The sequence below is a fragment of the Balaenoptera acutorostrata genome, chromosome 1 (genome assembly GCF_949987535.1).
Source record: "Balaenoptera acutorostrata chromosome 1, mBalAcu1.1, whole genome shotgun sequence".
Lineage (NCBI taxonomy): Eukaryota > Metazoa > Chordata > Mammalia > Artiodactyla > Balaenopteridae > Balaenoptera > Balaenoptera acutorostrata.
Genome location: NC_080064.1, coordinates 13178189 through 13204686, shown reverse-complemented (window position 1 = coordinate 13204686; position 26498 = coordinate 13178189). Strand labels below are relative to the sequence as shown.

Sequence of the window (26498 nt, the reverse complement as noted above, 5' to 3'; positions counted from 1 at the left end):
GGCTCTGGGGAGAGGGGTCTCGGGTTTGGACCCAGGCTCCACCAGGCACTGGCTGTGTGGCCTTGGGGGTTATGTCCCCTCTCTTGGAGCCTTGGCGTCCTCATCCGTAGAAAATGTGGCTAATCACCAGCCCTGGCAGAGATAATGGTGGGACACACCCTGTCCAGCAAGGCTCAGAAGGTGCTGAATAGAGGTTCCCTCCCTCCTCCCCGGTGATGCTGACAATCTTAGGCAGGGTGGGGACAAAGGTCTGCTCCCCAGAGGCCCCGGCTAGTGCATTCACACCAGTTCAAGGATCTCAGCAAGACTCTAAGACTGGCACCCCTATATCCCAGGTTCTGGTAAGGATGTTCTTCTCAAGGAGAGCTGCTGGGCTGCTGGGCCCAGGGACAGCTTCACTTTTTTGGCTGTAAAACGGCTCGGGGACTGACTCAGCTCTGGGTAAGAGTCAGTGTTCAGGAGGAAGCCCCAGGCAGCCTCCATAGCCTGTTTTGCGGGCACAGCTGGGGAACAGATACAGAAGCAGGGGCATTCCTCTGGGCACTGGCCCACTGTGATGGCGACAGGATAGCCTCCAGCTCAGAGCCCTGGATCTCCCTTTGGAAGTAGACTCATGCTTTCACTTCTCCCCAATTACTACATGCCAGCTTTTAGAAAGAGATCGGTGGTTCATTCAGACTAAAGTGTCCACGACTGATGGGCAGCAACTTTTTGCCTCTTAGTCTACAACAAATCTAAAATAAAGTGAATGAGTGAGTGAGTGAGTGTCAGGGGAGCAATCTGAGGCAGCACCGAGTATGTAGGATGAGAGGGGTGATAATCTCAGGTCCCTGAAATCAGACCACTGAGGCTGGGTAGCTTAGTAGCTTTAGAGGCAGGAATGCAAGGGAATTATATTGGCCTGTGGCCCTGGGCACCAGTCCTGCTGGGGACTCTCCCACTCTGCCAATAGGGCCCAGCCTGCCTGCCCTCTGAGAGATGGAGGAGATAGCCCAGGGAAGGGAGAGGGATGAAGAGATAGGACCCACCCTCCTCGATAGCCATCTCAGCAGGGCAGGCAGCCTCACGGCAATGGGCGTGTGCCAGCCATCCTGCTGCATCAGCCTGCCTGCCTGGCACTGGCCCTGGGGGCTCTCCCAGCTGGGTAGGAGCTGCCCATGGCCAGTGGAAGTTGAGCCAAGGAGCTGGTAGCATAGTTGGTGGAACTGAGAGCACCTCTTCCCCCCTTCCCTCCCCTCCTCCCCACGGCCCAACGAACAGAAGCTAAGGAGGCAGCCGCTTGAAGAAATGCATGTTGACATTTTTATTAATCCGAAAGGAGGTGACCAGTCACCTGGAACATTCTCAGAGGGAACATCAGCAACGAACCCCCCAAACAGCCCAGCAGCAATTCCAGAGCTCCCCGCACTCAATGCCACTCCCCGCATTCAGTGCCACCATCCCCATCTCTCTGCAATGCCCACTCCCCTCCCACCCGCAGCGCTGTCCCTGGGGAACCCCGGCTGCACACCCTTGGCCGCCGAAGAGATTCCTTCTCCTCCTGGCTCAGCCTAAGGGGCACCATGCTTATGAGCAGAAAGTGCACGGGCTACACCAGGGGCTTGCAAATGGGGTTCCACAGAACCTTCTGGAAGGGGAGGATCCTCGTACACCACCCCCGCCACCTTAAACCAGAGCAGTTCCGTTTTCATCAGTTTCACATGCTGGGTCTCCGTGGTAGCCTCTGATGGCTAAGTGTTCCACAGCTAAAAGAGTTTAAGGGTAGATGGCTCAATCTAAATCTCACCAGGAGCCAGGGAGAAAACCCAGAAGGTAGAGGCCCAGGGGCTGAGAGCCACTGAGATGGCCCCAGAGGCTGTGGGAGAGGAAGGTAGGCTGGTTCCCTCCTGCCCATGCTTGTCTGGTGCAGGGGCCACCTCTCGCCCTGCACCGGCCAAGCCAGCTTGCCTGTGCATGTCCCGGTGACCTCACCTGGGGCCAGGCTATTAAATTCCCATGGCAGCTCTGCCTTGCCTTCTATGGGAGGGGACACAGGCCTGCTACGGGGCTTTACTCACAGGTGAAACCCAAGCTACATGCAGGGTCTCTGAGTTGCTGAGAGAGACTGGGCGAGCCTTCCCTCCCACTGCCGGCAGAACAAAGGGGGATAATTAACGACTATTAAAGGAAATTAAACCCCACCCTCAAAGATAACCTAATGACCCCCCCCCACCACCCTCTTCTAACATCTGGGCCCCCTCTCCTTGCTGCATCTGGAACAGCCAGACCCCATCACATCCAGAGTCTGACACATAAAGCCTGGGAGGCCTAGGGTGCAGAGGCCAGGTCGCAGGTTTTATCCCCGTGCCTCAGCCTCCTCTGCCATCCTGGCCTCCTCCGCTGCTGTCCAGCCTTCCTCCGTGTGCCCTCCTCGGGCCTCACTTTAGCCTCTCAGCGTTTGTGAGCCGGAGGCAGCCAGCATGCGTAATTAAAGGCTTTCCAAACAAGTAACAAGCACCCTTCTGAGGAGGGAGTCAGGTATTAAAGGGGTTTTGTTGCTTTTTCTTTTTAAAACAGTAAAGCAATTATACTCCAATAAAGATGTTTAAAAAAAAAAAAAAGAAACAGGCCATCAGACGCTGAGTTTTCCTGTCCTTATTTGCCTACATAAATATGGCTGAGGGGTGCTAGGAGACCACAGCCTGGGGGCCCCCTGAAGGAGAAGATAGCCAGAAAAGGAAAAAGGGGGCCCCAAAAGGGGGCCCCAAATCCCCCTTCCTGGTCTTACAAGAGCCACTGGTGGCCTAGACCCAGGGCCCTCACCCCAGGCCCCAGGCCCTATGAGCCCCATTTCTGGTGCAAACACGAAGGGAATGTCAGAACAGAGGAGGGGCAACTCAAATTGGGGCAACTGCTGAGGCCACACGCTGCCATCCTTGCATGTGCTAAGGCTGTTGATCTTTTCCAGAACCTCTGGGAGTTGTGGTTGGGGAAGAGGGGAGGGAAGAGTGAGAGCAGTCCTTCTTGAGCTGGCAGGCCACGCCAGAGGTGAGGATGTGCGGTGTCCATCCCTGTATCCTGGTACCCACGGTGACTAGCACACTTGTGAGCACACACGGGGAAGCGTCCAAGGCTCCCCCAAGAGGATGGAGGCCAGGTGGAGGTTCCTTATCCTGGCGGGATTCCCTGGCAGGTGGGGAGAGAGGATGGTGGGTGGGGAGCAGGCTCAGGGCACCATGTGCCACCACTTGAAGGGAAAGGGCTTCCGGCGCACGTTGGTGCCGCAGTGGATCTCTCCAAGCAGCTTGTGGTAGGACAAGTAGTCATCGATGAAGATACAGTAGAGGCCCAGGGGCTCCAAAAGGGACCGCACCTTCTCCTCCAGACAGCAGCTGCCGTTGATTATGGGCCCAAAGGGTTTGGGGATGCCCAGGTACTTGCCTAAGACCACCATGTTCACCTGTAGAAGCGACAAGGCAAGAAAGAGACCCGGTTAGCTGGGGATGCTCTACACCTGGGGCCCCTTCTGGGTTCTGGCTCTGGCAGACCCATCCCCAGGGCCTGTCCCGTCTTTGCCAGCATCTCCGGCCACTAAGGCTGGCACTCGCTCAAGAACTAAGGTCTATGGAAGCAGAAAAGACGTAGATCCATAGTTGGAAGAGAGGATTTATAACAGGCAGGGCTGCCAGTAACATACATGGTAACTTCATATAAATAAAAGTCACCCCTTCCTCCAACACTTTCCTCCACCTATCAGAAAAGTAGATTATAATGACTTTGTTAGAACAAGATTTTACCGTTATCTGCCAAAAACTTGTACAGCAAATGTATCCATCTACAAGGTCCACGGTGTGAATGTCGCAGGTGTGGTGCATTTATTTGTGCAGTACACACTAAGCTCAACCGTTCCTGGAAGCCCTGATAATTGTTACCGTTTATTGAGCATCTTCTACGTGCCAGATATAGCATCCGCAAACCTCACAGCCTCCCTCCGAGGCCATAGCTTGGACCGGTTAAGTAATATAATTAAGGCCACACAGCCAGAGAACAGGGAGACTGAAATTTGACTCAGGTCTGACTCATGCCAAAACTCGTGCTCTTTCTACGCTGCCAGAGTGTAGCACTGTGGCTGCCTGGGGTGCTAAGGAGTCGGGGCAAGGGGCTGGGAGCCCTTGGGGGCACCTGGGTTTATCTCCAATGGCACTTCTGCTTCCCCGGGTGGGGGACCTGGCAGGGGGCCCTAACACCAGGGAAGGGAAGTCTGCCCAGTGCAGGGTATGGAGGCTCCTTAGAGGTAACTTCTGGCCCAGTGGATGGCCAGAGGAGATGTCCTTGGTGTTCAGAGGGGACACTCTGACACGCTGGGTCATCTCAGTGTAGGGTGGGCTGCCCTTACACTCTCCACGCCCCAGCCCCTCACCCTCAAGTCTGCCCCGCAGGGCCGTCCGCGGCTGGGACCAACATGGAGCTGGAGGGTCCCATCTGGGTCAGTCACATGGCCTTGGCCCTGACCTGCTTGGTTGCCCACTAATGGGCCAGAACATGGGGGGTGGGAGTGGGGCACACAGAGGGACAAAGGGCAGGGAGAGGAACAGGGAGCGGTAGTCGGGACCATTGCCAGCCTGGCTCTGCTTCCTCCTAGATGAGGACTCAGGAGACTGGAGGTCGGCCCATTTGCTCGCTGGAGACCTTGGGCAAGTCAACCACTCTCCTCCAAGGGCCTCTTTCCCCTTCTGACAAACGAGGGGTTAACTGAGTGTTCCCTAAGGGCCCTCCAGTGAGAACATGCTGGGATCCTCTAGCTGGGCCTGGACTGAAGCTGGGAGATTCCCACGGAGGGCTGTGTGGTGGGGAGGGGCTCCCAGCAGGGGAGGGCAAGGCCACAGCCCAGGGCTGACCACGGTCATGGGCCTTCCCCCACGCTCAGCCAGAACCAGAGGCAGGTCACCCCGTAGAGCTTCACTGTCTGATACGGTAGCCATCTGCCACATGTGGCTGCTTTTTACTTTCATTAAAATGAAAGTAAAACTTCCGTTCCTCAGTCACGCTGGCCACATTTGAAGCGCTCAGTAGCCACGTGTGGCGGAAGCCACGTCATACTGCACGGATGTAGAACATTTCCATCACCCGAGAAAGTTCTGACAGCACCGCGCTAGAGCAGTGGTTCTCAACCAGGGCGATCTTGCCTCCAGGGCATTTTGCAACCATCCCACGATGCACAGGACAACCCCCAGAGCAAAAGATTCTTTAGCCCCAAATATCGGTAGAACCAAGGTTGTGAAGCCCTGCCTACGAGGTCTCTGCAGGGGCCTCACAGCGAGGGGTCAGGAGTGAATGCGACCCTGGCGGGGAAGCCCGACCCTATACACTGGCCTCCAACCAGGACCCCAGGATTCACTGGCTGGTCCAATGACAGGGATTCGAGTAAAGGCCCCAGGCTGAAGAGGGAGGGTCTCCCATCCTAGGGAACCATCCTTCACTGCTGCCCATGCCCCAACGTCCTTTCCCAAGGGGTTACTGGGCACTATGGGCAGGGCTGTGCCAATAGCACCGCTCAGACCCCTCCCAGGGGCCACATTGGTGAGATCACATCTGCTCATCTGCTTGTCAGGTGCCTGAGTTAATGACAGCCAGGGTGGCAGCTGCCACCTGCCACGCCTGCCCAACTCAGGATCCCTCTGGGGAGCAGACAGTGGGATGCCAGCCTGGGGAGCAGAACAGGCAGCTGAGACCCAGAAGCGAAAGCTTGAAACATTGAAACCAAACCACGCTTCCATGTTCCACTTTGGGGGGGGGTGGAAAGCCCTTAGCTGTGGGGCTTCCCTGTGCCCTGTAGGATGTTTAGCAGCATCCGTGACCTCCACCCACTAGATGCCAGTAGCACCCTCCTCGTGTGGCAATCAAAGTGCCCGCGGCGGGGTGGGGGAAGAAATCACCCTGGTTGGGAACTACCGATGGAGATTTTCTATATCTGCCCCAAAAAGCAAACACTGGCGAGGTCTGCAGGGCCCATCCCAGCCTCCTTGCCACTCTGCCCCTGGTTAGGGACGGCTTCTCCTCTGGACCCCCAACTGACTGCCCAGCAGGACCCCGCCCAGCACCAAGGATGGAAATGACCTGTCCTCCCTCCACACTCTCACCATGTCGGGGAAGAAGGCTTCTGCATAGGAATCCTTCAGGAAGAAGAGCTGGGGGATGTCCACAATGTCCTGCTCCGTCAGGCCCAGCTCCCGCTTCAGCACCTCCCGGTTCCAGTCGATGCATTCCTGGGGGGGGCGGGAGGAGGGGCACAGGCACCCAGGGAACCAGGAAGGATCCAACGTTTCTGAGAGCCTGCTACGTGTCGGGCTCTGTGCACCCGACACGTAGGTGCCCTCTGCACCCTTTAGCTTGTTTGATCCTCACAACAGCTTTGTGCCATTGCTACCGCAAATGGGGAAACTGAGGCTCAAGTGACCTGCCCAAGGGCACAGAGCTAGGAAGTAGTGGACCTGGGGTTTGGATCCAGGCAGCTTCTGGTTGCAACAGTGCTTGCCGTCACCACACACTGTCCCAGCCACAGCCGGGCTTACGCTCCTGCCCAGCTTAGCTGTTTAGGAGGAAAGCTGTCGGATGCCACTGGGGAGAAGCATGGGGCCTCCTCCCATCTACTGAGCAGGACTCCATGCCAGGCCTACACCAGGCACGTGGCAGGCATTAGCCCCGCCCCTTCCTGGGACCTCCTTCCACCCCATGTCCTCACCAGGTCACCCTGATTCCCACCCACCCCAGCCCTCGCCCCTACAGGGCCCCATTTCCCCACCACATCTCTCCCATCTCCCCAGATTTCTTGGGGAACTCAATTCTACTTCTGCTGAAACCCATCATTTCCCCAGAATGGGGGCAAGATCTCCCCCACCGGACTGGCACAGCTGTGTCTCTTCCATCAGACTGTGGGTTTCCCAAGAGCAGAGGCCCTACCCAACCCACAGGTCTCAGCAGCCCCCAGGAGAATCAGAGGCCCAGGGCTGAACCCCTCACCCCCACCACGGCAGTTCCTGGGGCTGCTTCACCCCCACACCCCTCACCTGTACATGGAGGTTGTCATTCCTGAGACGTCTGTCTTCCAGCATCTCATTAATGCTTCTCTTCGCCTGGTACTTTAACCCTGCAAGAGAAAGAAGACCACAGCCTGCTCAGGGAGTACTGCCTGGGGCCACCTCAAGCCTGGGCTGCAGAATCCGGGCCAGGATTTTTCTCCCACCTCAGCGCCAGGGTCTAAAGCAAGGACAGAGAAAGCCAGAGACTGGAAACTCTGATGGGACCAAGCTCTGGCTGCAAGTAAATCCCGGTGATGGATTATAAACTCCTTAGGAAGGGATGCCTGAGCTCAGAGCCTAAAAATTACAGAAGAGCTACCATTATTGAACACCCACTATGCTCTGGGCCTCCTATTATATTTATTATTGATCTCTAAAACAATGCTAGGTCAGGTTAGTTATCACCCCGCATTCAGAGAAGAGGAAATGGAGGCACTGAGAGGTTCAGAACACATCCTTGATCTCATAGCCAGCAAGTGGCAAGACCAGGATCTGAATCCAGGTCTATCTTTGCTGAAGGCTATGCCACATCCCTTCCAATGCTCCATTCCTCAGGTGAGAACACTGAGATCCCTGGTGGGGAAGGGGGAGGTGCTCAACGGGGCCAACCAGGCCCTTGGAGGGTCTGTCGATTCCCCGAGGAAGGTTCACAGAGGGGCCACGACCACCCTCCTGGCTTCTCACCCCTCCCTCTCTTGAGCCCCTGGCCCTGCTGCTCCCTGCTGCTTAGCCCTGGGCAAGCCGCTTCCCCTCTCTGAGCCTCAGTTTTCTCCTCCATGAAAAGGGATGAGGAGAAGGGGGTGAACGATCTGATTGGGCAAGAGCATGAAAGTGCATGCACGGACAGGCACGTGGGAAGGCTCATGGCTTCCTGTTCCTTTCTTCCCCTGGGGTGTGGCCAGGAACAACCCAGTGCATGGAGGAGGCCACCCAGGCTTGCACCCCTGGCCCAAGAAAGGGAGAGCCCTCATCCTTTGCTCCCATATGAAGGTGTTGGGAAAATCAGTGATGGACTCTGAGCTGAGAGCTGGCAGACGAATGGCCTGTAAACAGAGCGTAGCCGTGACAGGCATCAATGGCGCCCAGGGCTGGCAACGAGAGGGCATGGTCTGGCAGGGTGATGGGCTCACTGGCACTCACCATCAAACTGGGCCGCCTCCCCGTAGCCCTCCTCCTTCTTCTCTTGGAACAGTTCGAGGCAAGCACTGGGGCTGGCCAGGAGCAGCCGGAAGCCCTGGCACAGAGGATGGGAGAGCAGCTCTGTGGACAGGTTCTCCCCTGATGCAGGAAACCCCAAACTCAGGAGGGGCCTGAGTTCAGAGGCCAGACTGCACATGGCACCCCCCCCAATCCCCCCCACCAGCCACAAAGGACTGTCTGTACTCCCCCCAATCCTCCAAGCCGGTTCACACCTGCAGGCCTTTGTCCATGACCTTCTCTTTTCCTGGAAGCCCTTCCCCACTTTGTACACCAGGGAGCTCAACCACTGGTCACTGGGAGGCCTCCCCTCCCAGGCTGCCTGCTCCCTGCGGGCTGTACCCTCCCTGATCACCTCTGCAAGGCAGTGAGTGGTTAACATGCTGGTCCCGAGCCCACCATCTTGGTCTGAATTTTACCCTACTAGTTAATTGCCCTTCTGAGCCTCGTTTTCCTTATTTATAAAATGGAGGAAATGATAATAGTACCCACCTCATGGGGTTGCTAGAGGATTAAATGCATTAAAACACATACATCTCACAGGTGCTCAGTAAATGTTACTAGTTTTTACCAGTGTCAGTCCTGGGTCTTGACTGAGAGGTCTGGATCAGAGCAAACACCCAGTAAGTGTGAGAATGAGTGTATGAGAAGTGAGCGAACGAGTTCCCTCCTGACCTGGGCTCTGACCTCCTCCAGGAAGCCCCCCCTGATTAACACCACCTGGCCCAGAGGGTACCCTGACTCCAAGCTCTCTATGGACAGAGGTGGTGAGCTAGTTTCAGGGGGCTTTGCCCTATCCTGACCCATCAGGATAGGGAGGGGCAGAGGTAGCTCAGGCAGGAGGAGAGGGGATGTACCTTCTGGTCAGAGGTGGGCACAAAGCTCAGGAACTCGTCCACGTGGCCCACGTAGAGCCAATCAGAGTAGAGCTCCACGGGCGCCTGCACCTGCTGGGCCTTCAGGAAGTCGCGCACCACCTTGGCCATTTGCTGCCCACCAGACCTGGCCAGGGAGGGAAAGAGCAGGGTCACCTCGTGCCTGTTGTGTGCTGCTTCCCTGCAGGCACTTCCTGAGGCCCTCCCTGCCCACTGTCAACCCTCTGAATGGGTCTTCTTTGGTCCCTGCTTCCTGGCCCCAGCGCCCAGGTGCTCCCAGGAACTCGCTGTCCATCCTGAGTATCGCCCAAGAGAGTCTGTCCCTCCCTCACCTTAAAGCATCCTCCCCAAGGCCAGAAAGGTCCTGCCACCCCTTCTTGCAAAAGAGAATCAAATGAGAGCCCTCCATCTGCCAAAGGGAACTGAAGACCCTCATCTCAATTCCTGGGACTCAGAGAGGTTGACTCTTTACCCAAGGCACCAAGCTTTTTGTTCAAAACATGACTGGGACCTGGCAAGCCACCCCCCACCCTGCTTAGTCCAGTGTTTCCCAAAGTGTGGGAATTGTTGCCCACTCCCCATGTCCCTCACTTTCTTCAGGTTTAACTCAAATGTCACCTCTTTCTCTATGTGGACTTTGGAAATAACAACAACCCCTCAACTCCTTTCCCAGCTTTATTCTTCTTTACAGCATTTGGTACTATTTGGCACACTTGATATCTTGTTTATTGCCTGGCAGCCCACTAGAATGTAAGCTCCAGGAGGGCTGGGATTTTTCTCTAGGTTCACTGCTGTATCCCCAGCACCTCTTATAGAATAGATGCTCAAAAATATTTGTGAATGCTATTAAGGCTTTTGAACAGCTGTGTAAGAGTCCACAGTCTATATAACTTGAATACGTCCTCAACGAAACTAGAAGGGAGACCCAACAAGCAGTGACACAAGACAGCACTGATTTGATTCAGGGGATGGGAATGCGGAAAATATTTTTCTTGTATTTCTGTTTATTTTAATATAATATTTAATATTTTAATTTCTGTTATTTTAAGTCCCTCCTTGGGACTCTGCAGCCCTCTGCCTGGAGGCAGAGGAATGGACCAGATGACTCCAGCCTTGAGAAGCATCAGACCTGGTCTCTGAGTCACATCAAAGCTGCCACCAGGAGGCAGAATTGTTCCAAGATCGTTTTAAATGTGGGGAGCAGAGCTTGGAGAACCCAAGATAGTAGAGAACAGAGGAGCCATTTGCTGAGCACCTGCTGTGCGCCTGCCTGAGGCTCCTCACACTGGGTGTCTTGTTTAATCCCCATGATAACCCTATTATGTACGTAAAAATAACAGGTCCATGTCATGATCTGAACTCTGCCGGACCAAGCTCTCTGACCTCATCCCCCCACACCCCCTTGTTCACTCTGCTCCAGCCCCACTGGCCTCCTTGCTGTTCCTCTAATGTCTCCAGCACACTCCTGCCTCAGGGCCTTTGCACTAGTTGTTTCCACTCCCTTGCACATTCTCCTCCCAAATAGCCACATCTTTTTTTTTTTTTTTTTTTTATATTTTGATGACTCCAATTTTTTTTTGTTGTTGTTGTTGTTATAGCTACTTTATTTATTTATTTATTTTATATTTTGGACTGTGTTGGGTCTTCGGTTCGTGCGAGGGCTTTCTCTAGTTGCGGCAAGTGGGGGCCACTCTTCATCGCGGTGCGCGGGCCTTTCACTATCACGGCCCCTCCCGTTGCAGGGCACAGGCTCCAGACGCGCAGGCTCAGTAGCTGTGGCTCACGGGCCCAGTTGCTCCGCGGCATGTGGGATCTTCCCAGACCAGGGCTCGAACCCGTGTCCCCTGCATTAGCAGGCAGATTCTCAACCACTGCGCCACCAGGGAAGCCCGCCACATCTTTAACTGTCTCATTTCCTTCAGGGAAATGTCAGCCTCTCACCAACACTTCTTTTACCTAACATACTAGATGATTTACTTATTTATTATGTTTGCTTATTGTCTGTTTCTCTCAGCTAGGATGTATGTAGGTTGTTTTGTTCACTGCTAAGGTCAGAAGCCAAGACAGGAACACAGGACAGCAGCCTGGATGTTAAATTTTAGTTCGGGGTCCAAGGAGGAGATCTGAATTCTGACTATTCCCCTAACTTGCTGTGTGGTCCTAGGCAGTAGCTGCCCCTCCCTGAGCCTCAGGGTTCCATCTGTCCACCAAGAGCTTTGTTCCTGGTTTTCAACACAATAGCCAATGGAGTGAGGCCCAGCTCTGCTAGTGACCCCCCACACGTTCCCATCCGGGGTCCTTGTTCTGAGCCTGGGATTTTCCAGAACATTTCTTTTATCCCCAGCACGGGGCCCCGAACCTGGAATATAGGAAGTCTCAATAAATATTTATTGAATTGATAAATGAATGCATGAATTAGTGCATTCACTTCATTTATCTAAGCCTCAACTTCCTCATCTGTAAAATGGGGATAATAGTCATCTCAACCTCATAGGGCTGTTGTAAGAATTAATGGAGGTAACCTGGGTAAAGCACCATGTTCATGGCATGTAGGTGATCAATAACTTTTATCCATTGAGTTCCAACCTACTTCAAGGCATATCCACTGCCAGGGGTCCAGCTAAACAATACCCAAGCATTCAGAATTTGGTTAATGTGAATCCTTTATCCCCAGTAATGGCTATTATATAGCTAGGACGGGGATTTTTTTATAAGCCCATTTCACTGAGGAGGACACTGAGGGATGACGTATAAAATAATTTGCCCATTTAATAATGTATCTTTGCCACCTGATGTATCCCTAGTACCTTCAACAATGCCTGGCACATGGTAGGCATGCAATAAATATTTCTAAATGAATTAATCAAGCACCTACTATGTTCCAGGCCCTGCGGTAGGCACTAGTTAGGTGATGTACCCCAAATCACCTGGCCAATAAGTGGCAGAGGCAGGACTCGAACCCAAATCCATTAATTTTCAAAGCCTGTGCTCAGTCCTCCCGGATCCCTCCCGGAAGCACAGAATGACTGCCCAGAGGTCCCAAGGCCCTTCTGCCCCCAGAGCTGGGGGCAGGATCCAGCCCCAGAGTAGTTCTGCACATGAGTCAGCAGCAAGGTGAGTGCACTCCTCTTGCCCTGGCCAACCTCAGCCCCGGGCACCCAGCCTGGGCACCCGGCTTCATGCCTGGGGTTGGTGCCAGGAAGTCTCACCTCACCTGATCCAGAGCTGTGAGGCCACCAAGGTCACCACTTGAGCCTGGGTAACCTTCCCAGGACTGCCTGGCTGCCTCTGGGCCCAAGACCAGATAGCCAGGGCTTGGGGATGCAAGCTGGGGCACGCCTGGGCTCCACCCCAACCCCACACAAACCGGAAGGCAACCTCCAGGGCCTGGGGTGGGCTTCATCTTTAGGCAGGAAGCAGGGGATCGCACTAGGACCCCTGTGCTACACACCCCATTCTTCGATTGCCCACAGGCTGGGTGGGGACCCACTCGGGAGATTTAGCAGATGCTGTCATCTGTCTGAGCCCTAAACCCTAAATACCTTGTTTCCTGCTAGATGACAGCTGTCCAGGGTAGGACCTGTCAAGTTACCTCTGTCACCCTGGTATCCTGACCCGCAGCCTCGTGGTGACGGCTGTACCCTTTCTAGCTGTTGCTAGGACAACAGCTGTTTTGATTTCCTCCCTGGAGAGGTCAACAGATCCATCTCCTACTTCTGCCCTGGATTACAGATGACCTTCCCGCTCTTCTGATGTTTCAAAAGAAGTCAGAAATCTGGCTTTTTACATGAAGCCTCCTGATATATGTATATTTAATGTTGGTGACGAATTATGCTCATAAAATACTAGGCAGGGCAAAAGACCGTGGGCCAATAGTTTGTTTTTTCCTAAGATTCTGTGATCTTTCCAACCTATGATTCTAGGACTCTATTCTAGGATTCCACGCAGGAACTTAAGACCATTTTTCAGACTGGAGAATTGTGTTTGCGGTGGAGGCAGGGGGGGTTGGAGAGTGGATGCTGCCTTGGGTCCCCCGGGCCCTCCCGTGACCTCCACCACCCTCCTACCCTGGCTTCTCACTTGGGAAAGCTGCTGCCAATGAGGATTCGGCCCAGGGGGTACTCCTTGCCCTCCACTGTGACGGGCGGGCTGACGTCCAGGTTGCCAAAGGAGTCAAGGCCAGAGACACCAGCGAACGGGATTTCCCGGGTTACATATCCAAAGTCGGGACCCTAAGGGAAAACCGTCGAGAGCCCCCCACCCCCAGAAGGAGGGGTCAGTTAGAAAAGGAAGAGACAGCTCTTGGGGTAGGGGAGCGAGGGGTGCTCCCGGGGGAATCCCACTCCCTGAAAAACAACCGCTATTCACTTTTCACACATCCTCCTGGTGCCCTAGCATTGTGCTGTTAAAGCCGAAGCCAATAACAGAACAATAACTAGAAAATCCCTGAATGTTTGGAAATAAGGCAACATACTTCTAAAGAACCCATGGGTCAAAGAAGAAATCAATGGGGAGGTTACACAGTATTTTGAAGTGAAAGGTAAAAACCACACAGCACGTTAAAACTTGAGGGGATGCCAGTAAAGCTGCACTTCTAGGGAATTGTCGCAGCTCTAAACACATATATTAAGAAGAGAAAGGGTTGAAAAATCTTAGCTTCCGTTTCCAGCTAAGAAAAGAACGGCAAATTAAACCTAAAGAAAGTAGAAAGAAAGAAATGATAAAGACAGAGCAGAGAACAGTGGAAAAGGCGCTGGCCAGGTCAAGCCCAGGGCTTGGGGTCAGGCCCTTTGTTGATGCAGACTCACCCCACAGAGCTCACTGTCACCTCCCCAGGGACTCTTCCTTGATCCCTCCAGGCTGGGGTAAATGTCCCTGCTCTGTGTGCCCATGAGTTCCTGGACCTTCCCCATCATATCCCCCACCAGACCCTGGCATTGTCCTGGAGGTGGGGGACAGGGGTCAGTAAACAGGCAGAGATGTGAGTTCTGGGACCCGACCCACCTCAAAAGGGGGGTTAGCCTAGCGGTAAAGTTCAGGGGCCGTGGAGGCAGCCCCTCTGGTTTTGAAGCCACTGCTAACTAGCTGTGTGGCCTTGGGTAAGTTGCTTAACCTCTCTGAGCCTCAGTAAAGAGGGAATAATAATATCCATAGGAGTATGGATATCCATACTTATCCATAGGAGTCCACGTGGATTAAATGAGCAACTGTGTAAAGCTAGGAGGGAGGGCCTGGAACTTGGGACACGGTTGCTGGAGTGGCTCCTGTCGCCCTCCCGTGTATAGAAGCAGCATTGTGCCTGGCACACAGTAGGCGTTCAGAAAACATTCGTTACCTGAAGAGAGGACCTGGCTCACAAAAGCAAGAGCCATGAGGGCCCACTAAGGGTGCGTTGCCCTCAAAAGGCAGTTTGGTTTCCCCAGAGCTGACTCCTTTGTTCACTCCCCCTTGGGGGAGAGGAAGGACCCCAAGGAAGACTTTGCTGGCCTGTCCCTCCCAGAACAGGGGTGATTTGCATGAGATTTGCATTTCATTTACATATTCCTCCCAAACCTCCCACTAACTCCCCATTTGCCAGAACCCACCACCTGTGTCCTTTTGTAGCCCCTAAAGGACTAGGACCAGGGCAAGACTGACTGGAGAATCCTATAGGAGGAGCCAGCCACGGTTTCCCCACTCTGCCCTTTGCCGCATACCAGGATACTCTTATAAGGGAAATACTTCAGGCGTCTGTTTCGGGGGGAGTCAAAGACCACTGGGAAGGATTTGTGAGGAGCCTCGATGTAGCCAAACTCCATCTCATCCTGGGAGGGGAGAGAAAAAGACCACAGTGACTGCCTCAGTGTAGTATTAAGAATGGGTTAATCCCCCCAGGCCCGGGGCGGGGCAGGGCAGGACAGTGGATCTTCCCCAAGACCTGGAGGGTGCAGAGGCCAGGGAACAGAGGTGGAGTGAGGCCTCTCAGGGCCGCAGCCAGAGGAGGACTCTGCCTGGGACCAGAGCACTTGGAGGGAAGCAGGAGAGACTGGGGCGATGCAGGCAGTGGCGGGGGGGGCATTCCCCTAGACTGCATGTCCCCCACCCTAAGTCCTGGCACCCAGGCCGGCCTGGCTTCTCTAGGGAAACGGAGGCCGGTAGGAGCCTGCGCAAGCCAGCTTTCCCAAAGCCAGTGTAAAGGACGGGGTTCAGGCCTCCCGGGCTGCCCTCCTCTCCCGGATTGCTCCCGCACCCACCTGGATCCAGCGGTCATTCCGATTCTCAATCCAAGGGCAGACGATCAGCTTGCAGTTGGCTTTCGACGCCAGGTCAGACATGTCTTTCAGAAACTTCTCATTTGAGCCATGGGAGTCCACGACACTGCGAAACACAGGGAGAGGGGAGCGAAATAATGACCGCTGACTGTGGCCTTGGCCTCAGGGCCAGGAGGCAGGGGATGGATGGGGTGGCCTTGATGCGGTCTGTGCTAGGCCCCGTGTGGCCCCTGGGCACAGGGGTTCAAACCCAGTCTCTGCACTAGAGAGACTCATGGGCTAATGACAGAGACAAATAATGTCCCCAGATCACATCAGGTGGCAGGTGCAAGGGGAGGGACAAGCCCGGGGCTGTGGAGCCCAAAGGCAGGGCACCAAAGTCCTGGAGAAGGTGACTGGGGACTGAATCTCACTGGTTAAGGTGGTAGTGAGAGGGCAGGTAGCCCCATCTCCTCCTGTTTCTCACAACTGGCCTAAACAAAGGAGTCAGGGTGGGGTTAGTGAGCAAACAGAAAGAAAGAGTTCCCTTCTGAACACCTGGGCCCAGCTCAGCAGAGCAAACCTGTTTGGCCACACCCTTCCTGGCCTTTTGGCTTATGTTCCAAGTCATCTATGGCCCTTTCAAGTGGTCCAACCTCTGATGCAGAGGCCCAGAGTAGCCTTGCCAATCCAGGCTCACCTGCCCATCAAGGGGCCTGACAAGGATTCTGAGAGATGGCAGAAGGACCAGGGACCCGGGCTGGGGCAGGGCTCACAGAGGATTTTGGAGTCTGGGTCCCAAGTTCTCTGCAGGCCCAGGAGTACACCCGCATCTGAGCAAGGCTGGGTCTCCTGCAGCTGCCAGCAGTCTGAACGGGGCCTGGCCCCACTGCCTGGAATAAATCCTGGATGTTCTGGGGCTGTTACATGCAGGACAGGGGAGGGCAGGTGTGCTGGACTTGAGCCATTGACCTCAGCCAGGGCCTTAGCTGCTCAGAGCAGGTAGGGCTGACAGGCCCAAGCCAGCCTGCTGCTATCCTATTCCCAGCTTGTGTCCGTGGGTGCCTGCAATGAATCCATCCAGTATGAGTGCAGGGCCAAGCCTGGTACGGCATTCTGTTCCTATCTCTATGAGTCCAGAGATGGTGGGAGAGCTGCAGGAGGGGCGAGGCCTCACCTGCACACATACAGCTCCAGGGGGCTTTGGGTGTTGGGGGTCATGATCCAGGGGGCCATGCGGAAGGTCACGGTGTCTGTGAAGTGCGGCACCTCAGGCAGGGTCTGGGGGGAAAATGAGGACTCAGTGGGCCCTGCAGGGAGCCCCATCAGGCTTCAAGACCCCGCAGCCCCCAGTCTCCCAGCCCTGGAGCCTCCAAGCTGGTCCCTGAAACCCCTCATCCCCTATCACAGACCCCAGCGCCATACATACCTTGGTGTCCACCAGGCTGACGCTGAGAGAGACCAGCCCCAAGAAATGAGCGTCGGGAAAGGTGAGCCCCTCCACGTAGAAGCTGATCTTCCGCTCCCCCGGATGCCGCTCCACTTCGTAGGACAGATGCCAGGGCCCCAGCACCTGCCTGTAGTCTGAGAGAGAATTCCCACCTAGGGGGAACCAGAGTCAGCACTGGGGGCCCAGTGCTGGGACAGGGGTGTGGGGCTGCGAGGATGCGAGGACAGGAAACCCGAGGCCAGGAATGTAGAGGCAGAACCACCTTTGTGTTAGATCTACTTGGACTCCTCTCCAGCTCTGCCATGTGCAAGCTGTGTGACCTCAGCTCAATGACTCAACCTCTCTGAGCCTCAGGTCCTCATCTGTAAAATGGGTTAATATTATGTTTCTCATGCGGTCAGTGTAAGCTTTAAAATAGATAAGGAAGTAAAAGCAGCTGGCACAAAAGGTGAAAACAACCTAAATGTCCATCAACGGATGAATGGATAAACAAACTGTAGTATGTCCATATGCTGGCATGTTATTCATCCATAAAAAGGAATGAAGTATTGATACATGCTACAGCACAGATGAACCTTGACATTATACTAAGTGAAAGAAGCCCGACACAAAAGGCCTCATATCATACCATTCCATTTGTACGAGATGCACAGAATAGGTACATCCCTAGGGACAGAAAGCAGATTAGCTGTTGCCTAGGGCTGGGGGTTGGGGGTTGGGGAGTGACTGCTAATAAGTACAAGCCTTTATTTGGGGGTGATGAAAATGTCTTAGAGCTAGAAATTTTGTGGTAGTTACCCAACATTGAGAATGTACTCAATGTCACTGAATTGTTCACTTTAAAATGGTTAATCTGGGGACTCCCCCTGGTGGTGCAGAGGTTAAGAATCCGCCTGCCAATGCAGGGGACACAGGTTTGGGCCCTGGTCTGGGAAGATCCCACATGCCGTGGAGCAACTAAGCCTGTGCACCACAGCTACTGAGCCCATGCTCTAGAGCCTGTGTGCCACAAGTACTGAGCCCACGTGCCACAAATACTGAAGCCCACGCGCCTAGAGCCCGTGCTCTGCAACAAGAGAAGCCACCGCAATGAGAAGCCCGCTCACCACAACGAAGAGTAGCCCCCGCTCGCCGCAACTAGAGAAAGCCCGCGCCCCTCAACAAAGACCCAATGCAGCCAAAAATAAATAAATTTATAAAAAAATAAAGTAAATAAAATAAAATGGTTAATTTTATGTTATGTGAATTTCATCTCAATTTTTTAAAAAAATCGCCTGGCACCTAGTAGTTCTGGCCCGTCGCCTTTTCCCCTCCCCTGAGGGTTGTCTGGGAAGCGCCACCCTGGCACGCTCTGACAGCATGAAATGTTCTCAGCTCGCTTACGGAGACTTTGCTTATGTTCTGGTATCACAGAAAGTGTTTCCAAGCCGGACTCCTGGGTAACATTCCACCATTGGAACATTCTGGTCCCTGCCAGGCTCATTTAGCTGGGACAAGTTCTGAGTCAGTTTGAACAGAGGAGGATGAAGCGGAAGAAGGAAGGGGCAGGAGAGGTCTCTTGTGATTTATGAAAATGTGAGGGCACCTCAGGGTTAAGGGTGAGTGTTTTTGCTGGGGGTTTTTTTGTTTTTTTTTTAATCCACAGACTTTGATTAATAAACTGTCAGAACAACTGGATTCTGAAGGCAGGCCTGGGCCTCAGCTTTGCTAGTCTCTGCCTCCACCCCACCCAGCCTGGACAGTGCTTGTTTTACATCGAGAGCTCATTCCATGCTAACCGACCAGAGGAAGGATGGGCTCGGGAGAAGGGGCAAGGGTAGTGGAAAGAAGAGGGGTTTTGGTGCCCAAGAGACTGGCTTTGAATGCTTGCTCCATCCCCAACTGGTTGTGTGACCTTAGGGCAGTGAATTCACATGTCTGAGCCTCAGTTTTCCCCTCTATAAAATGGGTCTAGTTTGGGAACCTCTTTCTTGGGCGATATGTCGTGTCCTGATGGAGTGGCTGTTTGTAAGTGGTAGTGAGAGTTACAAAATGATGATGGAAGGAGGGAGAGAGGTGGATAAGAGAAGAATGGTTTGGGAAGCAGAAGATGGAGCAGGGAGGGAAGAGACCCCTCCAGGCAACTCACCCCTAGCGCAGAAGACCCCCACTCTCCTGGAATCAGAAAGCGGCACGTTCAAGACCAGCTTGTGGCTGTCAAAGAGCTCATCAGGGCCATCGCAGCTCAGCACCATTGGGGCCATGTCCTGCAGGTCTGGAGAGAGTGGTGCCCATGAGACAATCCTGCTCCATCCCACACCATCACCCTGGACGACCCCATACACCCCTTCTGGTGCTCACCATCCAGTGATGTCAGCTGGGTGTTGGCGAGGTCCATCCCCCTGGACCTGAGACTATCCCGGTCACAGTTTACCAGCAGGACAGCCCCATAGCCCTCAGGGCCCCAGCACCAGGTTTTCTGTGGCAAAGCAAGAGGCCTTAGGGTCAGTGGGACCCAGGGGTCTCTGGGAAGGGGTTCTGGACATGGCTAGAGCTGTCTGCTTTGTTAACTTGGAGACTTCTGTATTCTGGGTTTGCTTAAAGATTTATAGAGGGATCATAGATTTGGGGGATGGAGTTCCAGGTCCCTACACCCAGAGCCACTCCACGCTTGTGCAGTGAACAACTTGAACAACAGCTCCAAAGGCTGATGGCGCCAAACCCAGAAATGGCCTTTGCCAGTCTGCTGAGCTTTGGTCCTGCCAGCAGACTAAGACTGCCTCGCCCTGACCTTGATGGGGCTGGAGAATTCCTGGGAGACTCTCCCCATCCCAGTCCTCTCCTGGGGCCTGTCCCACAGTTTTCTCTGACTTTCACTTGAGATCCTGCAGGCCCTGCAAGATAGTCTGAGCTGAGAGGTGGGAAAGATGGCTGGAACCCTGCCTCTGTGATCAAAGCTCTTCCTGATGTGCTTCTTTTTTTTCCTTTTAATTTATTTGCTTATTTATTTTGGCTGTGCTGGGTCTTAGTTGCGGCACACAGGATCTTTGTTGCGGCATGTGGGATCTTTAGTTGCAGCATACATACTTCTTATTTGCGGCATGCGGACTCTTAGTTGCGGCATGCATGTGGGATCTAGTTCCCCGACCAGGTTTGGAACCCCAGGCCCCCTGCATTGGAAGTGCAGAGTCTTACCCACTGGACCACCAGGGAAGTCCCCTTCCTGACGTGCTTCTACTTTATCCCCACTAGACTCTGCAAGGCAGGGCTTATTTTCCCCTTTTCACAGAAGAGGGAAAAGAGGCTCTGGGGTGTGAACCCCAAGTCACATAGATGGGATTCAAACTTGGGTCTGGGAGACCTTACAGGACCACTGCTAACTTATATGGCACTCTTGTTCACCCCTCTGGGTAGATGCTTCTCTGTACAGGGCCCAAGACATGATTTATATCATAGGCCCCACCCACCACCTTGCCCAAGCAACCTTGTGCAGTGAACAACCTGCACAGCCATCCGTGGCAGCCCCACCCCATCTTGTCCACAAAGTCTTATATATGATTCAGGCTTCCTCTCTGGGGTCTTTCCCTGAAAATCATATCTTCTAACCTCCCAGGATGGCTTTCAGATACATCCGGTGGGGTAATGCCTTGAGCCCACCTCATCTTCGTCCTCACTCTTCAGGATCTGTCAGTCACTTGACAAGTCACCTACCATGCTTGGGGGTCCAAATACAGCCCAGGAAATAGAAAAGGCCTCAAGAAAAAGAACCAATCCCAGTTCTAAGGTGGCACAAGAGAGACCCAGAGAGGGTAAGCTGTTTTCCAGGAGTCACACAGCATGTTGATCACACAGTGTAAGTTAAGGCCCATTCATGCTGATTTGGGAGTCCTCAGATGGCTTCCCTATACTGCTGGATACCACAGACCCTAGGAATCCATCACCCTTCTGGAGGAAGAGCCCACTCCACCCCAGGACCACCCCCAGGTTTGCCTGTCAACTCTGCCATCTTGGGGTAACCAGGAGAGTCCCACCTTGTCGCCTTGGCTCCTCTTCACCTTGCCCGTGCGGCCCGTGTCGACGTCGAGGGAGATGTCTGCAAAGAGATGTAGAGGGACTACCAGGGCTCCCCGGTCCCACCCTCGCACCATAACGTCCAGGTCGGGGCAAGCTTCGGCCCCTCCACAAGCCCTTGAGAACCAGGAAGCCCTGTTCTGGGGACCACACCCAACACCTGAGAGGCTCTTGTGGCAGCCCCCTGTGGTTCTGGGCATTGGAGGGACCCAAGGCTTTGGCTCTTGAATTTTTGACTCTTCTGTGTGGGCTGAATTGCTAGCTCTTGGGGGCCCTGACTCTGGAGGTCGGGATCAGGCCTGAGGTTCTAGGTGCTGGTTCTGCGGTTCACAGGGCCAGCTGCCGGGGTCTGGCCGAAGGTAGCATGTGGCTCTCCATGGTTTAGTGATGTCTTGAAGTTCCAGTGAGTGTGATAGGCAGACTCTGGATGAAGGAGGCCTATTGTGGGTCTAGCTGGTGACCCATGGGCAGTGCAGTTTCCAGATTCTTATGGCCCTAAGTATGGCTGCGACTCCACCCCTGAGGCTCTAGAGTGGATGAACCGCCTCTGAAGAAGCCAAGCTCCTCGATGGGGGAGGAAGATGTCCATGGGCCTTGCACCTGGGGGCTCCCCTAAGACCCTCAAGCAGCCAGCATGGAGGGGTGGATGTACGGAGAGCCAGGGAGGTGGGACTTACCGGCGCCAGTGAGGTAGAGCACACTGTGGCCCAAGGCACTGTCCTTCTGCTGCCCGAAGTAGGAGACGTTCACCTGTGGGGACATGGTCAACCCTAAGCCAGCATGGCCGCCCCTTCAGAGATGGCTGTGACAGGGGAAGTGAGGGGACACTCCGGCGGCCCTGCTTAGAGGCAGGGGAGGCATGGGGGGCCCAGCTACTCCCTGCTGCTGAAGGCTCAAGGCCCACGGGCTCCCGCCTTGGATCCAGAGCCCCCTTCTCCAGCTGGAGAGGCTGTGGATGCCTCCTCAGCTCCCAGGGCTGAGCTGAGGGGCAAGGAGGGCCAGATGGGGTGCGGGAGGATCCCAGAGGGAGCAGCTGGACCCTCAGGAATCCATGGGGATGTCAGAGAGAAAGAATGAGGGAAGGGACAGCTGTCACTAGGGGCAGGCAAGTTATTCAACCTCTCTAAGCCTCTGTTTCTTCATCTGTAAAATGGGAACAGTGACCACCCCCCACCCCCACCCCATAGTAGCAGCCCAAGCTCACAGAGCTTTCCCCATGCCCTAGAACCCATGGCCAGGGCTCGACCCGGGCCATCTCAGTGGGCCCCCAGGATGACCCCAGTAGATGGGGCTCAGAGGTAGGATTTGAGCTCCAGGGCCCCTACTCTTAACAGCTGCACAGTCGTTGGAGAAAAGGCTGAATCAATGAATCAGGGGTTCATTGTGTCGTTGGAGAAAAGGCTGAATCAATGAATCAGGGGTCACTGTGTGTGTGATGGGTGCCTGAGGGTGAGTGAGAAGGGTACCATCTGTGAAAGAGAAGGCTTCCTGCTTCCTTAGGTGGGAGACACACACCCTGGTATGTACCTGTGTCCACATGTGTGCATGTGTGTATGGGTGCTGCCGAGAACTCCTGTCTGCACAGGAGTTGGGGGCTTGCTTGGGGTCTGTGTGGAGCTGTGTTAAAGGGGGCGTTTGTGAATTTGAGGGGGCGAGCAGGAAGGCTGTGCTTTTACGGGGGCATTCGTGTATGTGTGCGTGTGACGTTGGGGCATTGGGGTGGGTTTGCATGTTTGGGTGTCTGTTGAGTTGCATTAGGATGTGTCGTGTGGACGTGGGTGGCAAAGCCTTGTGGGGTTTGGTTGAGTGGGGGTGATGTGTGAATGGGGTATGCTTTGTGGGGGACTCTTACCTTCTGTGGGGAAGTAGCCTCTTACCTTGAGATCGTTTAAAGCCTTACTGGCTGCGTCCACAGATATGATCACGTCCACGCCAGCATCCAGGGGCCAGTGGGCCTTGTCTATGGGCTCTGTCACCTGTGCTGTGTTGTAGACCGTGAAGACCTCCACCCCGGAGCTCCCAGAGACCCTGAAGGTCTCAGCACCCTTGGGCACATCACTAATAGAAAGGAGAGAGGAGAGCATCCGGGGGCTCAGGAGAGAGACCAGCGGGGTAGTGGGCTGGGGCTACCCGGCTATGCAACAGCACCCCCTAACAGCTGGAGTGGGGAGTGGCGGGGGGGGGGGAGGGGCCACTGGCCAGGAGACCAACCTGGTTGGGCCCCAGGGCTCCATTCCAGCTCTCCACTGATTCCCATGTGACCCACCCTGGACACGTCGTCCCCGGGCCTCAGTCTCCCCCTCTGCAACATGAAGGGCTTGGAGCAGAGCAGTGGCTGTTGAGCTCTGTTTTAGTGGCAGAGCCCTTTCAGTGGACCTTGTGTGGAACCCCAGACAGAAGAAGGACAAAAGGGGGCCGGGGGGTGGTGCCAAGCCACGGTGTTTAACCCTTCCACTCCCACCGCGGCCCCTGAGGCTCCAGAGAGCAGAGACTGAAAACCTCTGGACATCCTCAATCCCCACCCTCCCCCAAAGCTTCCTGCTTTTATGCTTCCAAATTCTCTAACCCAACAAGAAATCCATTTGAGACCACCTCTCACTTCCTCTACTGCCACCCCTGCACCCACCTAGAGCGCTGGGCAGCTTCCTAAGCCCACCTGTGCCCGCTCCAGTCTGTTCCCCACTCAGAGCGGATCACGTTGTTCTTACGCTCAAAAGCAACGGTTCGCATCACACACAGCAAAGTCCTCACAATGGCATACAAAGCCCCTCCTGATATGCCCTCTGCCACCCCCCGGGAACCTCCTCCACCCCACTAGGCTCAGTCCTCACTCACTCTGCTCAAGCCACACTGACCTTCCTGATGTTCCATGAAGCTGCCAGGCTGTCCTGCCTCAGGGCCTTTGCACTGGCCGTTTCCTCTGCATAAAATGCTCTTCCCCCAGATATCCACAAGGCTCACTCCTTTACCTTCTTCAGGGCTCTGCTTAAATGTCACCTTCTCAGTGAGCACCCCCCCCCCGCCCATCACTCTATTTAATGCTACACCTTGTCCCACCTTCTCCCACACTCTCCTTATCCTTGCCACTCTACTCTGATTCTTTTTTGTTTGTTTGCTTGTTTGTTTTTAACATCTTTACTGAAGTATAATTGCTTTACAATGTTGTGTTAGTTTCTGCTGTGTAACAAAGTGAATCAGCTATATATATACATATATCCCCATATCCTCTCCCTCTTGCGTCTCCCTCCCACCCTCCCTATCCCACCCCTCTAGGTGGTCACAAAGCACTGTCTGCTCTGGTTCTTAATCATACTGTTAGGTATTGTCCGTCTCTCCTGCTAGAAGGTCAGGTCCACCAGGGCAGGGAGTTTTGTCTGTTTTGCTCATTGCTATCTCCCAGCGCCTATAAGAGTGTCTGGCATGTGGTCAGTCTCATAAACACTTGTTAAATGAATGAATGGATTCAGTTGCCCTTAGTCCGCAGGGGGATTCAGGCCCATCTGCACCCAGTGGTACAGAACTTGACTGAAGCCATACCCTGCAAAGTTCTCCCCGTCTACCTGATGTACCACATCCACCCAATACTCCAGAGCTCTGGGCTCCAGAAATGGGGATCAGGAAGCCCTCAGTCTGCCAGGCCCCAGCCGGGGGCACCCATCTTCCGGGCCTCCACGCTACTTCTCAAGCCACCAGCTGCTTCCAGCCACAACAAGTAGGGGCCAGCCTTCCTGGGCCGTAGACTCAGAGGGGATGCTCTGCAAACTCGGGCTACAGGGCACCAGGAGCTAAGCCAGCAGGGCCTCTGGGGGCACTTGTCCTTCTTCATCCCCTGAATAAACCTGAGCTGTGTGCCTCCCTGTCCCAGCCCTGTGATGGGCCCCAGGGTTCCATGAGGCCCTTGGCCATGGAGGGGAAGTCGGACGAGGGAACTACATGTCAGGGCTCCCCACTGCCGTCCCCCAGGACAGAGCCGTCAGCCTCAAGGCCACCACCCAAGGTCAAGTCAACTTGCAAACATCCACCCGACTGCAAAGTTGCCAGGGCCACAAGGGTCCTTTGATACATCCTCCTGCCTCCATCGTTTCCTGTATCCCTGAGAAACCACCCAAGTATTAAAGCCCCTGGAGAAACCAGACACCCCTCCCAGATCCCCACCGTGGTCACTCAGTCCCCACAAACAACTGCCCCCCATTGACAATGGTGGTGATGGTCGTAGTTACAACAGTTCCAAGTCCCACTCGGGATCTGGCTCTCTGATGCACATCATGGCCCCATAAGGCAATTATTATTCTCGTTTTAAAGATGAGGCTGGGGTGGAGAGGGGCCCCTGAGCCCTGCAGGCTGCTGGCAAGACCCACAGGCCCTCACCCCATTCCTGGCCTCACCGTCCTCAAGAGGCACTTTCAGGCATCTTCCCACCTTACATGCCCTTTGCCTTTGTTTAGTCAGTTGCCATAGGAACCCAAGTCTCCCAGACTTAGAACCCCCATTTTCCATCTCCAGACTCAAAGCTGTCTTTTGAACACCTCTTTAGGGTGTCTTTTTACATTTAACGTGTCCAAAACGAAACCCTTAGTTCCCCACTTCTGCCCCGTCCAAACCTGCCCGGGTCAGGCCACATCATCGGATTCATCCTGGCCTTCTCTCCTTCCCTCGAGCTCACATCCAGTCACCAGTGAACCCTGTCAGCTCCCCCTTCACAACATCACCTGCTGACATTCACATCTCTTCCACGCCTAACGCCCTGGTCCAGGCACCAGTTTTTTCCGTGTGGATTTTCACAATAGGCTGGTCCCCCTGCTTCTTCTCCTGCTGCCCACGATCTGGTCTCAACACAGCAGCAGAGGGAGCCTCTTAACACAGAAGTCATTCAGCATCCCTTCTGTTCACAGCCTTTCCCCGGGGGCTCTGCAGTCTGCGCCGAGTTGGCTGCGCCCTTCTCACTCCTGCAAACCCAGCTCTTGCTCTCCCTCCAGTTGCCAAGCTCCCTCCTGCCTTCGACCCTTTGCACTTGGGTTCCCTCCGTTCACAATGTTCAGCTACCAAGCATCCGCTGGGGGCTCCGTGCCTCGTTTCCTTCTCAGAGGTCTTCCCTGACTGCCCTATTTAAGGCTGTGTGACATGGGTGACACCATGAACCCCACATTCCCTAACCCCATGACCCAGCTTCATTTCAACCCATGGCACTTGTCACCTGACATGTCATGTTTATTTGACATGTTTTTCTCTTGTCCGTCTCTCCTGTTTCTCCCTCTAGAATGTGGGGAACTTTCCCATTTTACTTTCACTAAAACTACTGTCATCTCAGCACCCAGCGTGGTGCCTGGTGTGGGCAAGGGGTACAAGAAACCCCTGTTTTATGGATGAGGGCAAGGCAACCCAGGAACGTGGAACTGTACCCGAGCAAGAACCTATGGACCTTCCCGGGACAGACCCCCCCCCACCTCCACCATGTCTTCTGCCTGCCTCTTGTTTGTAATTTTAGCCTCCTAGGCCTTCCCCAAGTTCCAAAGAATAAATTTCATCAGAAAAATGAGAAAATGCAGAAACAATGGAAAACAGCCAAGCAAGACAAAATAATAATAGTTTAGCCATTAAACAAAGTCAAGGATCTTTAGTTCCTCCTCAAGGGCTATAG

The 26498-nt window shown here is 54.3% G+C and overlaps 1 protein-coding gene across 1 annotated transcript in view; it reads right to left on the bottom strand.

The window, feature by feature from the left end:
- Nucleotides 1-3205: 3205 nt before the first annotated feature.
- LOC103014352 (protein-arginine deiminase type-1) overlaps nucleotides 3206-26498 on the bottom strand; it is a 36088-nt gene continuing 12795 nt past the window's right edge. Inside the window, exons 2-16 of the mRNA XM_007175007.2 lie at nucleotides 22738-22918; nucleotides 21538-21610; nucleotides 20821-20882; nucleotides 19151-19268; nucleotides 18939-19064; nucleotides 16790-16962; nucleotides 16538-16641; nucleotides 15364-15487; nucleotides 14827-14934; nucleotides 13211-13362; nucleotides 9113-9257; nucleotides 8199-8292; nucleotides 7047-7126; nucleotides 6120-6245; nucleotides 3206-3439 (exon numbers count right to left, since the gene is read on the bottom strand). Of these exons, the coding sequence (XP_007175069.2) occupies nucleotides 3206-3439; nucleotides 6120-6245; nucleotides 7047-7126; nucleotides 8199-8292; nucleotides 9113-9257; nucleotides 13211-13362; nucleotides 14827-14934; nucleotides 15364-15487; nucleotides 16538-16641; nucleotides 16790-16962; nucleotides 18939-19064; nucleotides 19151-19268; nucleotides 20821-20882; nucleotides 21538-21610; nucleotides 22738-22918 (1900 nt within the window). The remainder of the gene's footprint in view (nucleotides 3440-6119; nucleotides 6246-7046; nucleotides 7127-8198; nucleotides 8293-9112; nucleotides 9258-13210; nucleotides 13363-14826; nucleotides 14935-15363; nucleotides 15488-16537; nucleotides 16642-16789; nucleotides 16963-18938; nucleotides 19065-19150; nucleotides 19269-20820; nucleotides 20883-21537; nucleotides 21611-22737; nucleotides 22919-26498) is intronic.